Source organism: Bos indicus x Bos taurus, chromosome X (assembly GCF_003369695.1).
Source record: "Bos indicus x Bos taurus breed Angus x Brahman F1 hybrid chromosome X, Bos_hybrid_MaternalHap_v2.0, whole genome shotgun sequence".
Taxonomy (NCBI): domain Eukaryota; kingdom Metazoa; phylum Chordata; class Mammalia; order Artiodactyla; family Bovidae; genus Bos; species Bos indicus x Bos taurus.
This window is the reverse complement of record NC_040105.1, coordinates 56,386,387-56,400,710: the sequence shown is the minus strand read 5'-3', so window position 1 is coordinate 56,400,710 and position 14,324 is coordinate 56,386,387. Positions and strand designations below refer to the sequence as shown.

At 38.6% G+C, this 14,324-nt stretch overlaps 1 protein-coding gene across 2 annotated transcripts in view; it reads left to right on the top strand.

Moving 5' to 3' along the window:
- The window catches only part of CLCN5 (chloride voltage-gated channel 5), a 183,346-nt gene that overhangs the window by 124,876 nt on the left and 44,146 nt on the right, over window positions 1-14,324 (top strand). For both annotated transcript variants that reach the window (XM_027535518.1, XM_027535519.1), the window contains one exon: window positions 6,438-6,584. In XM_027535518.1, coding sequence (XP_027391319.1) covers window positions 6,438-6,584 — 147 coding nt within the window. The remainder of the gene's footprint in view (window positions 1-6,437; window positions 6,585-14,324) is intronic.

Sequence of the window (14,324 nt, the reverse complement as noted above, 5' to 3'; positions counted from 1 at the left end):
GTTATTGTTACCATCTTTCTAAATTCCATATATATGCGTTAGTATACTGTATTTATGTGCTTCTTATTTAATCAAATTTAGACAGTAACTGTTTATTCCCTCATAGATGATATACATATGCTTCTTCTATCATCCTCTATTTTTTATTTATATAATAGTTTTCTATTGTTTACTTTTTAACCTTGACAATGTACTTAAGTCTCTACTGTCCTCTTAACACTTGAAAATAATTCTTGACTTTCTAATAAAGTGATCTTTTTATTCTTACTTTTTCCTTTGCTACACTACCTTTATGTCCTTCTTTCATCTGCTACTTTTACTCTGATATTCTCTCCTGTAAATGCTACCCATTGTTCTAAAGTATAGACTAACCGTAAAAGCTGAAAATAAATAGATGTCAACAACATCAACAAAAAAGAAATAAGGCACCTCAGAAACTACTATCCAAGATTTGCATTTCATTTCTGCCTCTCAAAGTAACTAAATCAGGAATTGAAGTATAAACTAGATTATTTACTGAGTTCTGTCTTTGAGTCAAGTACTTAGTAACAAAGATTTAAGTCACTTTGTCCTCAAGTAGTTCAAAATATAGTAGGCAGAAAAAGGGTGATTTTATGTATGTGCTAGTTCTTAACCACCTTCAAGGTTATTCTTAGGGATGAGTTAATGTTCTTTCTATTAATGATAAGACAATACTTGTGCTGTGCTGTGCTTAGTTGCTTATTCATGTCCAACTCTTTGGGACTTCATGGACTGTAGTCCACCAGGCTCCTTTGTCCATGGGGATTCTCCAGGCAAGAATATTTAAAAAGAATGTATATATGTGTATAACTGAATCACTTTGCTGTACAGCAGAGTGGCACAACATGGTACATCAACTATATTTAAATTTTTAAAAAAGATGCTGTTAATAGTATGCCATACCACCAATTAGCACCATCTCACCCCATCCCTACCTGGCTCTTTCAGTGCAACTGTTGGGAATATTTTCTCTTCCTCCTTTCCTTCGCGCCTTCCTCCTCCATCCCAAATCACCTACATTGAAACTAGAAGTAGCAAACTGCCTTCGTAGTCCTTTCATCCTCTCTTTTCCAGTCTGCTGCTGCCACCACACTTGCTTCCTAAAATTGTTTTTTTCATACTGCTCCTCAAAACCTAAGGAGACTCCATTTTGGCTTCCCAGGCACTTCGTGATCTCTCTCCATCCATGTGCTCACAGACAGTCACCCTGTCCTTTGTTGTTGTTATTGTTTAGTTGCCAAGTCATGTCTGACTCTTGCGACCCCATGGACTGTAGCCTGCCAGGCTCCTCTGTCCATGGGATTTCCCAGGCAAGAATACTGGAATGGGTTGCCATTTCCTTCTCCAGGGGATCTTCCCGACCCAGGGATTGAACCTGCGTCTCCTACATTGCAGGTGGATTCTCTATCAGCTGAACCACAAGGGAAGCCAAAGAATACTGGAGTGGGTAGCCTATCCCTTCTCCAGGGGAATCGAACTGGGGTCTTCTGCATTGCAGACAGATTCTTTACCAACTGAGCTATTACTCCCCGACTAGATCACAAATTCCTTGAGAGCAGTGACAGGGTAACAAATGCTTTTTGTATCCTTAATCCTCTTCCCTCATAGTTGAAGGCATAGATTTATTGAGTGTTGGCTACATAAATATGTTGATTGGCTAACACCCTTCCTCCCCAACTAGAATCCTCCTCAAATAAGCGTTTATTGAATACCTTCTCTGGAACAACACTAGAGTTGTTGAGACAACAGAAGTGAGAAGGACATGGTGTAGTCACAAGACTCAAGTGGAAGAGATTATGCAATCAGCATAGATGTCTGAACAAAGGGGGCTTTGAGGGAAAAGCCTGTTTGAGCTGGCCCTAGATGGATTGAAGGGGATTTCACCAGGCTGAAAAGAGGATGGCGGCTGGATGGGATTTCAGCTAGAATATCTGGACCTGATGAACAAAGGCATGGAGATGTAGAAGTACAGGGCCTATGTGGAGTATAACAAATCTGTAGCAAGAGATAAGTGTGTCTGGAAAGATGGGATCTAGCTTTGATAGGGCTCTGAATGCCATGCTAAAAAAAAAAAATGTAAACTTGACCCAGAGGCAGTGGGAACCAGCTTGTGATTTTTTAAGCAAGAAGGTGACAAAAGGCACTGAAAGTGTCAGCTATATAATGCAGATATCAACCAAACAACATTTTTCCTTGTTTACCCTCCCCTATAGCCCTCCATTGTGTGACAAGCCCTATAGTAATCCATTAGTTGGGATAATAAAACAAATCCCCTTTGTTCCTGGTCTACCCTAAATTCTGGCTGACCTCACGTGTGTGACCATCTAGAGATCTGATTTATTCCAGATGTACCATTCTCTGGACTGTATCTCATAGTGAAGCCCCAAAATATTATGGAGAGAGCAATAGGCTTGGAGTTAAACTAAATGCAGGATCAAATCTCAACTGTAGGAACTTTATAGTATTTCCTCAGTATTCTGCTGCCTTAACTTTTCCTATGGAACTGTTTTATATCTGCAAAATAAAACCAAAAACTACCGTAATGTATTATCCACAGGCAAGACACCACTTTGATTTTTACTGATTATGGTTATTTTCTCTGTTGAACCCCCAGTCTGTTGCATCTGTTTTGCTTGATCTGCTTGGTTCTTATACTTTTCTTTTGTTGATACTTTATTTCTCTATACTTATTAAGGAAGCACTTTATAACCCAAACACTGAACCAGATAACTGCTGCAGGAAATGTTTGAAATGAGGCAGCTCAATTTAGCCAAATTGTTCTGTGTCAGTGGGTTACAGGAAGGAGTTTGTAAGGCCCCTATGGGGAAATGGAAAAGTTTTCCAGCTTCTCCTTTGTTGAGTCTTCATCTTGTAGTGTCATTATTTTGTTTTAATGAATTCCCAGAACAATAGGTACACCCTCCAAAAATATGACTACAGGACATATTCCAAAGCCAAATATAAATTATTTTTGGACTCCTCATACTTTTTCTTCCTATGATTTGTGTGGCTAATGTAGAATTGCTGGAACTGTGTATTTTAAATCATTTCCTGGATGAAACATGTAACCAGTGAAGAGAGAGGGAAAGGATTCTGCATCGTTTTACAAATTTTTTTGCCTGCTTTTCAGTGCTAGTCACTGGAATTCATGGGTGTTGGATGAATTTAAACAAAGAAAATCTCTCGAGTTCTTCTCATCAGCTAAAAGGGTGCTCATTTTCTGTTAAGATTTCTAGAAACCTGGAATACCTACTGTTAAGATTGAGTGCTTTTATAGGTTTGTTGAATATAGTAAATCCCTGAGTTAGACAAATATTAAGTGCAGATATTGACTCTGATGCTATCTACATTTAAAAGGGAAAGTTGATGTGAGGGGTGAGGGCAAGGAACATGCCTTGTTTGGAGGTTATTATTTGTATTTAGGTTAAGGTTATCTCTGCTTGTTTCTGATCTTCATCCTGTTGGGTCTGAAACAGCAAAAGAAGTGTATAGGGAGTTCTTGGGAATTTAGTTTCTGGAGCTTAAGATAGAGATGAGAGCTAGAGATAGTAGGTTTCCTTAAAGAATAAGGATACTCAGGATAAGGCACTGAAATCTGTTATCTCAGTCAGATCCAGAGCAAAGTAGAGAAACTGTTTTTCTTCAATAAAGAGTAAAGACAGTTCTTCCTGAGTGACAGAAGGGAAGTCTGAGAGATTCAGTTTCCTATGTGTCCTTCTTGTTGTTCAGTCGCTAAGTTGTGTCCAACTCTTTGCAACCCCATGGATGGCAGCATGCCAGGCTCCTCCATCCTATATTATCTCCCGGAGTTTGCTCAAATTCATGTTCATTGAGTTGGTGTTGCCATCCAACCATCTCATCTGCTGATCCCTTCTCCCTTCTGCCTTCAGTCTTTCCCAGCATCAGGGTCTTTTCCAGTGAGACAGTTCTTTGCATCAGGTGGACAAAGTATTGGAGCTTCAGCATCAGTCCTTCCAATGAATATTCAGGGTTGATTTCCTTTAGGATTGACTGGTTTGATCTCTTTGCTGTCCAAGGGACTCTCAAGAGTCTTCTCCAGCACCATAATTTGAAAGCATCGTTTCTTGGACACTCAGCCGCCTTTATAGTCCAACTGTCACATCCATACATGACTACTGGAAAAACCATAGCTTTGACTAGACAGACCTTTGTCAACAAAGTGATGTCTCTGCTTTTTAATATGCTGTCTAGGTTTGTCATACATAGCTTCTATTCCAAGGAGCAAGTGTCTTTTAATTTCATGGCTTCAGCCACCGTCTGCACTGATTTTGGAGCCCAAGAAAATAAAATCTGTCACTGCTTCCACTTTTTCTCCTTCTATTTTCCATGAAGTGATGGAACCAGAAGCCATGATCTTAGTTTTCTGAGTGTTGAGTTTCAAGCCAGCTTTTTCCCTCTCCTCTTTAACTATCATCAAGAGGCTCTTTAGTTCATCTTCACTTTCTGCCATTAGAGTGGTATAATCTCCATATCTGAGGCTGTTGATATTTATCCTGGTAAATCTCGATTCCAGCTTGTGATTCATCCACCCTGGCATTTTGCAGGATGTACTCTGCATATAAGTTAAATGAGCAGGGTGACAATATACAGCCTTGACATATTCCTTTCCCAGTTTTGAACCAGTCCGCGTTTCTGTCTTCAGTTCGAACTATTGTTTCTTGACCTGCATACAGGTTTCTCAGGAGGCAGGTCAGGTGGTCTGGTATTCCCATCTCTTTCAGAATTTTCCACAGTTTGTTGTGATCCACCCAGTCAAAGGCTTTAGTGTAGTCAATGAAGCAGAAGTAGATATTTTTCTGGAATTCCCTTGCTTTTCCTCTGATCCAGTGGATGTTGGCAGTTTGATCTCTGGTTTCTCTGCCTTTTCTAAATCCAGCTTGTACATCTTGAAGTTCTTAGTTCATATAATACTGAAGCCTCGCTTGAAAGATTTTGAGGATAACCTTGCTAGCATATGAAAAGAGTGCAATTGCATTGTAATTTGAACATTCTTTGGCATTGCATTTCTTTGAGATTGGAATGAAAACTGACCTTTTCTAGTCCTGTAGCCACTGCTGAGTTTTCCAAATTTGCTAGCATATGCAGTGCAGCACTTTTTATAGCATCATCATCTAGGATTTGAAAATAGTTCAGCTGGAATTCCATCACCTTCACTAGTTTTGTTTGTAGTGATGCTTCCTAAGGCCTATTTGACTTCAAACTCCAGGATGTCTGGCTCTAGGTGAATGACCACACCGTCATGGCTATCTGGATCATTAAGACCTTTTTGGTACAATTTTTCTGTGTATTCTTGCCACCTCTTCTTAATCTTTTCTGCTTCTGTTAAGTCCTTACTGTTTTTGTCCTTTATTGTGCCTTCTTGGAACTACATTGCCTTCTTTTTTTTTGTTTGTTTTTTCTACATTGCCTTCTTGCATTTCTTTCTCTTTGAGTAGGTTTTGTTCACTACCTCCTGTACAATGTTACAAACCTTTGTCCATAGTTCCTCTAGTACTCTATCAGGTCTAATCCCTTGAATGTATTCATCACCTCCACTGTATAATCCTAAGGGATTTGATTTAGTTCCTGTCTGAATGGCCTGGTGTTTTCCCTACTTTCTTCAATTTGAGCCTGAATTTTGCAATAAGGAGCTCATGATCTGAGCCACAGTCATCCCCAGGTCTTGATTTTGCTGACTGTATAGAGGTTCTCCATCTTTGACTGCAAAGAATATAATCAATCTGATTTTGGTGTTGTCCATCTGGTGATGTCCATGTGGAGAATTGTCTCTTGTGTTACATGGTAAGGGTAGCAGTGCGTTATATCTGGAGGGTAACTGAATATGTTAAATAATTTGCATGTCTATATTATTTAAATAATAACATAAAATAAGACATATGAATAAATGGTAACCCAAAAGGTGAAGACTACCTAAATGTCTAGCAGCTGATAAATGAATCAATAAAATGTGGTATATCCATACAATGAATATTATTTAGTTCTGAAAAGAAATGTAGACTGATATATATTACAGCATGGTTGAGCCTTGAAAAAAATGTGAAAGAAGCCAGACACAAAGGGCCACATATTATATGGTTATATTTATATGAAATATCCAGAATTAGCAAATCCACAGACAGAAAGAAAATGGAGGTTATAAGGAGCTGGGGTAAGAGGGAGAAGGAAAGTTATGTTTATTGCATAGTGAGTTTCTGTGTGAGATGATGAAAAATTTCTGGAAATGAAGAGTGATGATGATTGCATGTCATTGTAAATGTGCTGAATGCTATCGAATTGTCAGTTTAAAGTGGTTTAAGTGGTAAATTTTGTTATGTGTATATACCACAATAAAAAAGGAATAAGCAGTAAGGGGTTTGGAACTCACTGTAATAAACCTGTTTTTCTTTTTTGCGCAGGAGCCATGGATCACAGAGGCTTTCATCAGGGAAGTTTCAATAGCTTCCAAAGTAGCTCCAGTGATGAAGACTTGATGGACATACCAGGGACAGCCATGGATTTCTCCATGAGAGATGATGTTCCTCCTTTAGATGGAGAAATAGAAGGTATTATTACTCCTGATGATAATTTACCTTTTTCAAAATTATTTCTAATGTATATACAATAGCATTAATTTATCTACTTGTACCCAATCCTATGAGTTTTAACATGTGCTTAGATTACTTGTAACCCCTCCCACCAACAAGATATAGAATAGTTCAACAATTCCAAAGAATTCCTTCTTATTACCTTTTGCACTCAGACCTTCCCTACCCCCAACCCCTGGTAACCACTGATTTGTTCTCTGGCCCATAGTTTTTCCTTTTCGAGAATGTCATGTACATGGAGTCACATAGTGTATCAACTTTTTATTTTGCATTTTTGTGCTGGGTCTTCGTTGCTGCGTGTGGGCTTTCTCTAGTTGAGGCGTGTGGGGCTGCTCTTCGTCATGGTGCATGGGCTTCTCATTGTGGTGGTTTCTCTTGTTGTGGTACACGGGCCCTAGAGCATGCAGGCTTAAGTAGTTGCAACTCTCGGTCTCTAGAGTGCAGGCTCAGTAGTTGTGGTGCACAGACTTAGTTGCTCTGCAGCCTGCGGGGTCTTCCTGGACCAGGGATCAAACATGTGTCTCCTGCATTTGCAGGCAGATTCTTAACCACTGGACCACCAAGGAAGACCAGTATGTCCACTTTTGAGACTGACTTCATTTACTCAGCTTAATGCTTTGGAGATTCACCCAAGTTGTTCGTTCCTTGCTGAATAGTATACCCCAGAGTGAAATCACTGAATAATGTGATAAATGTGTGCCGAACTTTATAAGAAGCTGTTGAACCATTTTCCAGAGTGGCTGTACCATTTTGCATCTGAGCTAGCCACATTTGGTAGGTAGTTCCACTTGTCCTGCATTCTCCACAGCTGTTGGTATTTTCAATAATTTTTATTTTAACCATTCTAACAGCTATGTAGTGTTATCTCATGATGGTTTAATTTCATTTTCCTAATGGCTTATGATTTTGAACATCATTTCATGTGCGTATTTGCCAAATTTATATCCTCGTTGATGAAATGTCTGTTCAAATCCTTTCCCCCTTTCATAATTGTTGTTTTTTTTTTATTATCTGGAATATATTTATGAAAGGAGAATTCCTCTTATATATTGTTTGGTTATCCAGTAATGTCATTCTTTTCATTGGCTACATATAATTTCATGGGATAGATATAGCATAGTTTATTTAACTAAGCTTTTATTGATACACATTTCAGTTGTTTACAGTATTTTGCTATTTGTGTGTGTGTGTGATGTGTATCTTTTAAGTGTATGAGAGCATTTTTGTAGCATGAGTGTGTAAGAGTGTGTATTTCCCCACCACCTTACTGGTACTAAATATTATAATTATTTTTTCATCTTTACAATATGATGAAATAAATATATCCCCATTATTTTAATTTTTACTTTTTTAAATTATTGAGCTTGAGCATATTTTCATGTTTATTAACCATTTAAATTTCTTTTTCTGGGGAATTCCCTGGTGGTCCAATGGTTCAGACTTCACATTCTCACTGCCAGGAGCCTGGGTTCAGTCCCTGGTTGAGGAACTAAGATCCCACAAGCCCCATGACATGGACAAAAAAAAATTCTTTTTCTGAAAGTTTCCTGTTCATACAATGTTCCTGTTTTTCTAATGGGCTATCTTATTTTTTTAATAAGAGCCCTTTATAGCTCAGTTGGTAAAGAATCTGCCTGCAATGCAGGAGACCCCGGTTTGATTCCTGGGCTGGGAAGATCCACTGGAAAAGGGATAGGCTACCCACTCCAGTATTCTTGGTCTTCCCTTGTGTCTTAGCTGGTAAAGAATCCACCTGCAATGTGGGAGACCTGGGTTTGATCCCTGGGTTGGGAAGATCCCTTGGAGAAGGGAAAGGCTATCCTCTTCAGTATTCTGGCCTGGAGAATTCCATGGACTAAGTCCATGGGGTCACAAAGAGTCAGACACGACTGAGCAACTTTCACTTCATATTATTATTCTTAATCTTTTGTCTAATGTAGGTTGAAAATATATTTTTTCTCTTCCTGGTTTGCCTTTGTTAGCTTTGTTTTTTTAATCTTCAAATATTTTAAATTTTGTATATAGCTAGGTATATAACCCTTTTGTATCTGCTTAGTTTCTTGTTATAATTAGAAAGGACTGTATCACTTTAAGATTAAATTATTTTTTTTAGTGGATAAATAAATTGTTTATTTCAGACCAAACATTTTTATGGCTCTAGGAAATCCCAAGAGTTTTTCAGATTTAGTAGTAGAATCAATTAAAGTATTTTCAGAACAGCATAGCATTTTTGTATGAACTGTCATATATAAATGTGTGTTTTTCATTAAAAAAAATCAGAAGTTCCTATGTGTAAGCTGCTTAAGAGGTGGACATTATAATCTTTAGCAAAGTGAATTTACTGCTTCATGTCTCTGAAAAGAAAATAATTATTTTAAAACATTATCAAGTAATATCAGATGAAAGGAAAGAGTCCTATTCAGATTCCAGCTACAGAGGCAATTTACTTACTCTACATCGTATTTTACAAAAGTCTCTAATATCAACATCCATTAAGACATGATAGGAGTAACTTTCACTGTTAGTCACTCAGTCATGTCTGACTCTTTATGACCCCATTAACTGTAGCCTGCCAGGCTCCTCTGTCCAAGGAGACAATAATTCTGGAGAAAGTAGCCATTCCCTCCTCCAGGGGATCTTCCCAACACAGGGATTGAACGTAGGTCTCCTGCCTAGCAGACAGATTCTTTACCATCTGAGCCACCAGGGAAGCCCTCTTTATCATTATCTAAAAGTCTCCAAGTTTGGCACAGTTTATGCATTTGATATAGAATGTAAGAAAAAGAGAAGAGTCAGGATTCCAAGATACCTTCCTTTTTTAAAAAAAGTTTTACATGAGCATCTAGATTAAATTTATGTACTTAAAACTGTTGTCTGTTTCTTTAAGTTACTGGGATTGCCATTCTCAAAGTGAAGTCAGGAGGCAAGAAACTACTGTCAGAATTCATTATTTAGCAAATTTGTGTTAAGGGCATATGACATTGCAGATATTTTTCTAGGTTCTGGGAATTAGGAAGGCTTTAAGGCACCATACCTGCCTTCATGAAGTTGATTCTAGCTAGCAGAAACATAACTATTTATGACAGTATCTATCTCTTAGAGTTGTTGTCAGGATTAAATGAGATAATAATATATAAAATGCTTATGTACCTGGTATCAAGTTAATGCTCAATAAAATGTTAGCTATCATCATCATTATTTTATGTCTATTATAACCCTATATTATAAGTGCTATAGCTCTTATAAGAACTTAGCAGAGGACGCATTCTGTGTGTGTGTGTGTGTGTGTATGTGTTTGTAGGACTGGAAAAAATTTCACAGAAAAGGTGTGTTTGAGAAGGGCCTTGGAAGATAAGTTACTAGGTAGGAGGAAGAGCATTCAAGGCAGAAAGTAAGCTTTTACAGAGCAGCAAACATATAGAGATATAAAATGGAAGATATAAGCCTAAATAAGTAAATTTGGGTCTTGAATGTCATGCTGAGAAGTTTGAATGAACTTTATTGTCACTGTGAGGACAAACTCTTTCACATTCTCATCGAGTACCTGCTATGAACCGGGTACTGCTATAGGCACTAAGAATACAGTGGCCGGATTAACATAGATAAGATCCAAGCTGATCTGGAATTTAGATCTAGTTGGATAAATAAACAGACAGATTCTCTAGTTAATTATGACAATAGATGATAACCGAGAATAATACTGTGGTTGGAATGGTCAGGGAAGGCTTCTCTGAGGGGAGGCGAACAACTTGGGATGAATATACCAATATGAAAAACATGAATTCAAAAGGATAACAAGGGGCTTTCCTGGTAGCTCAGTGGTAAAGAATCTGCCTGCCAGTGCAGGAGACACAGGTTTGATCCCTGATCCAGAAAGATCCCACATGACGTGGAGCAGCTAAGCCCTTGCACCACAACTATTAAGTCTGTGCTCTAGAGTCTGGGAGCCACAACTACTGAGCCTACACGCCCTACAGCCCCTGCTCTGCAACAAGAGAAATCACTGTAATGAGAAGCCCACACGCTGCAACTAGAGAGTAACCTCCACTCCCCGCAACTAGAAAAGAGCTTGCGCGGCAATGAAGACCCTGCAAAGCCAAAAATAAATGAATGAATAAATAAAACATTTAAAAAAAGATAAAGAAATTTGCCTGGTAAAGTTACCTCAGGGCAGTGACAGTAGAAGAGACCCCTGAATTTAAAGTTCATAAGAGGGAGGTACTCATAGCTTAGTATTTGGTGGGTTTTTCTATTTGCCTACTAATATAAAAGGAACATTTGTGTATCATGTCCATTTATGTGTAGTTATAACCATAATGAATCAGTTATGTCAATTACTGGCTCTACTGAAGTGGTCAGTTAGGGTATCTGTTAACTAAAATTGGCTACCTCTACTTAAGCCTTCTGGTTAAACCAGAGTAGTTTAGTTATCATCATTGCTTTTAATGAAAAATGATTTCATATGGCATCTATATGACCAAAGCACTTTTTGTGTGTTCATATTGCTCTCAGTAGGTGATGGGGTGAATATCCGTTATTCTCATTTAATAAACTAGAAAACTAAGGCAGGCAAGATTTTAACATTGCTTATGATTGTAGAATATGGTTTTACATGACTAGTCCTTCACTTTTCACTATCCTTCACAGCAGAATTACTACTTGTGGTTTCCAGAGTCTGACCATATAATAATGAAGCTATTTTCCATGAACCACGCACAAAAATCAGTCCACTTACAATACTCTGTAATGATATAATTTTCTTGCTTTGCTTTTTAGTTGTTCTTACTTTAATGTTTTCACACAGCATTTCCTAATGATCATGACAACAGCAATAGAAAAGAAAGGTCATAAAGTCCTTGATATTTGGTGGTGAAACTGTGCATAAAATATTACATTTTGAACCAGGCACAATAGCACATACTAAGAAGATTAGTTAAAAGGAACTTTAAAGGCAGTAGAAGTGGTTCTTGCTTTCCAGATGGCTGGAGGGGCTGATTTATGAGGAATGAATAAATAAATTATGCATGGCACGGTTAAATGCATCTGAGGTAGTGTTATAGTAGTCTGTAAATTACAAGAAACATAAACACAGAGATCTGAATGAACGGGAGGAGGAGGCAAATAGAAAAAGGGTTTGAGTAACAGGAAAAAATTCAGAGCTATTCTCGTAGTCCATCTGTTCTCACTTGCCTGCCTCCGCAGCCTGGAACTACTTGTCAGCAATTCAGTCATGCATGCATTCAGTATTTTATGGAATACCCAGATATGAACTGTGCTGTTTTGGTAATGTTCTTCGATACCCTTCTTCCTCTCACTTCCTCATCTTTCTACCTAGCCTGCCTTGCTGCTACTCCCTAACTGTAGAATGAAGAGAGATTCCTGGCAGAAAGTACAGCACAGGTAGAGGAAGCAGCAGCAGGAGAGACCCTTTTCTGCTCAAAACAGAGGCTGTGAGTCTGGGGCATGAGACTCAAGGGTGGGGATGGTGACAGTTGGAGCAGGAGATAGGTTGGGAGAGCTTTTAGACCTTACCTTGTAACCAAGCAGTTACCAAATGATTTAAAAGCAGAGGAATGTGATTAGATCGATGTTTTAGAGAATGTATGGCAGTGTGGAGGATGGATTCAGGGGAAGGGTATGCTGGAGACTGGAAGACCATTAAACTTAGTTTTGAACAATCTAGGCAAAAGAGCAAAGGCCTGAGTTAAGACAGCAGGAATGGAGATGGGGGAAGAATGAGTTCTGGAGAAATTTTGGAGTGAGCATCAGTAAGACCAATTAGACATGGAGAACAGACCAGAAATGTCAGAGATAACTTACAAGCCCAGGTGAAGTATAGGCAGGCCATTTCTCCCTCACATGTGAGCACATGCCCAGACCACCCCTGCCAGCCTCAGCATAAGCTCCGGATGTCCCAGGGAAAGGAAAAAAAAAAAAAAAAAAACTCATTTAAAATGAAAAAATATGACAGTGTGTGAAATACACCATGGAAGCTGTGAAACAGTTCTATTTGTTCTGCCCTGCTGTTAAAAAAAAAAAACAAAAAACAAAAAAACCAGAATGGAGAAACCTACCATCATCATTTCAGTTAGGTTCTCCCAAACTGTCTCAAGCAATTTGTGTGCATGGTGCGAGAAGGAGAAGGAAACGGAATTTGGGATCCATCACCCTCAAGGTATTCAAACTTCCCTAAACATTTGGCCTAGTAATAGAAGTAGCAGCAGCAGCAGTGGTAGTAGTAATAGTGTTAGTCGCTCAGTCATGTCCGACTCTCTGCAACCCCATGGACTGTAGCCCACCAGGCTCCTCTGTCCATGGGATCCTCCAGACAAGAATACTGGAGTGATTTGCCATTCCCTTCTCCAGGGGATCTTCCTGACCCAGGGATCGAACCCCAGTCTCTTGCAATGTAGGCAGATTTTTTAAACACTTATCCTAGGAGAATGGCAATTGTTATTACTGCTTTTTGAGCTTGAAAAAAGAGTGACTGATATCAGAAGCTCTGTGGAGCCATAAACCTCACCTGTTTTATATGCTGAACCCATAAAATGGGGTGTATGGTGATGGTCCACAGGCATTAAAGGCTTTAAAGTTTCCTTAATGGGAAAATACCTGGTCAGATTTTAGAATGTACACCCCATAATCTCTCCCCCATTTATATGTTTATATTGTTGTCTTAAGTATATGTTTTATTTGGATCTACTGAGTTTTTACCCAATGTCCCATCCAGGATACAACATTACATTTTGTCATTGTGTCTCCTTGGGCCCCTCTTGGCTGTGATGGTTTCTTAGACTTCCTTTCTATTTGGTGATCTTGACAGTTTTGAGGAGTACTGGCCCGGTGTTTGTAGATTGTTGCTCAACTGGGATTTGTTTGATGCTTTTCTCATAATTAGACTGAAACTTGGGGGAGAAGACTAGAGGTAAAATGTCTTTCTTACCACATTCATATCAAAGGTATATGCTGTCAGTATGACTCATGACTGCTGATGTTCACCTTGATCACTTGGATGAGGCAGTATTTATCAATTTTTCGACTGCGAAGTTACACTTTTTTCATCCTTTTCATAATGTGTTCTTTGGAAGGAAGTCACTGCATAGCTGACACTTAAGAATAAGGAAGTTATTCTCTACCTCCTTGAGGGTGGAGTATCTAAAGATACTATTTGGAATTGTTCTTCATTAGAGATTTCTCTATTCTCTCCCAGTTATTTATTTAATCATTTATTTATAACAGTAGGGACTCATTTGTTTAATACTTTGGACTATAATCCATTATAATTTATTTTATTCAAATTTTTCTAGCTGTCCACTCAAAGCTCTTTCAGTTGGCTCTGTTTCCCTTTGACATACCCCTGTTACTGTGGAGGTTTCTTGAGCACTTACTTACTTTTTGGTACAACATACTCCAGGCCCATGTTATGTATTTCCTGACTCAGTCCTAGAATCAGCCATTTCTCCAAGGAGCCCTGGTTCCTTTCAGTGGAGGTTGGTATTAGAAACCAAGATCTGGGCATTCAGTGTGCTTTTTCCTATTGGGGTGTTGTTGATTCTAGGCCCACTCAGTAAGGAAATACAAATATATGTGTATACTGACCTACATATTTAACTATCTGCATCTATATTAAGCTAAACATGAGATCATACTGATGTCTCTAATTCTAATCCATTAACACATGGTTCATTCTTGCCTTCT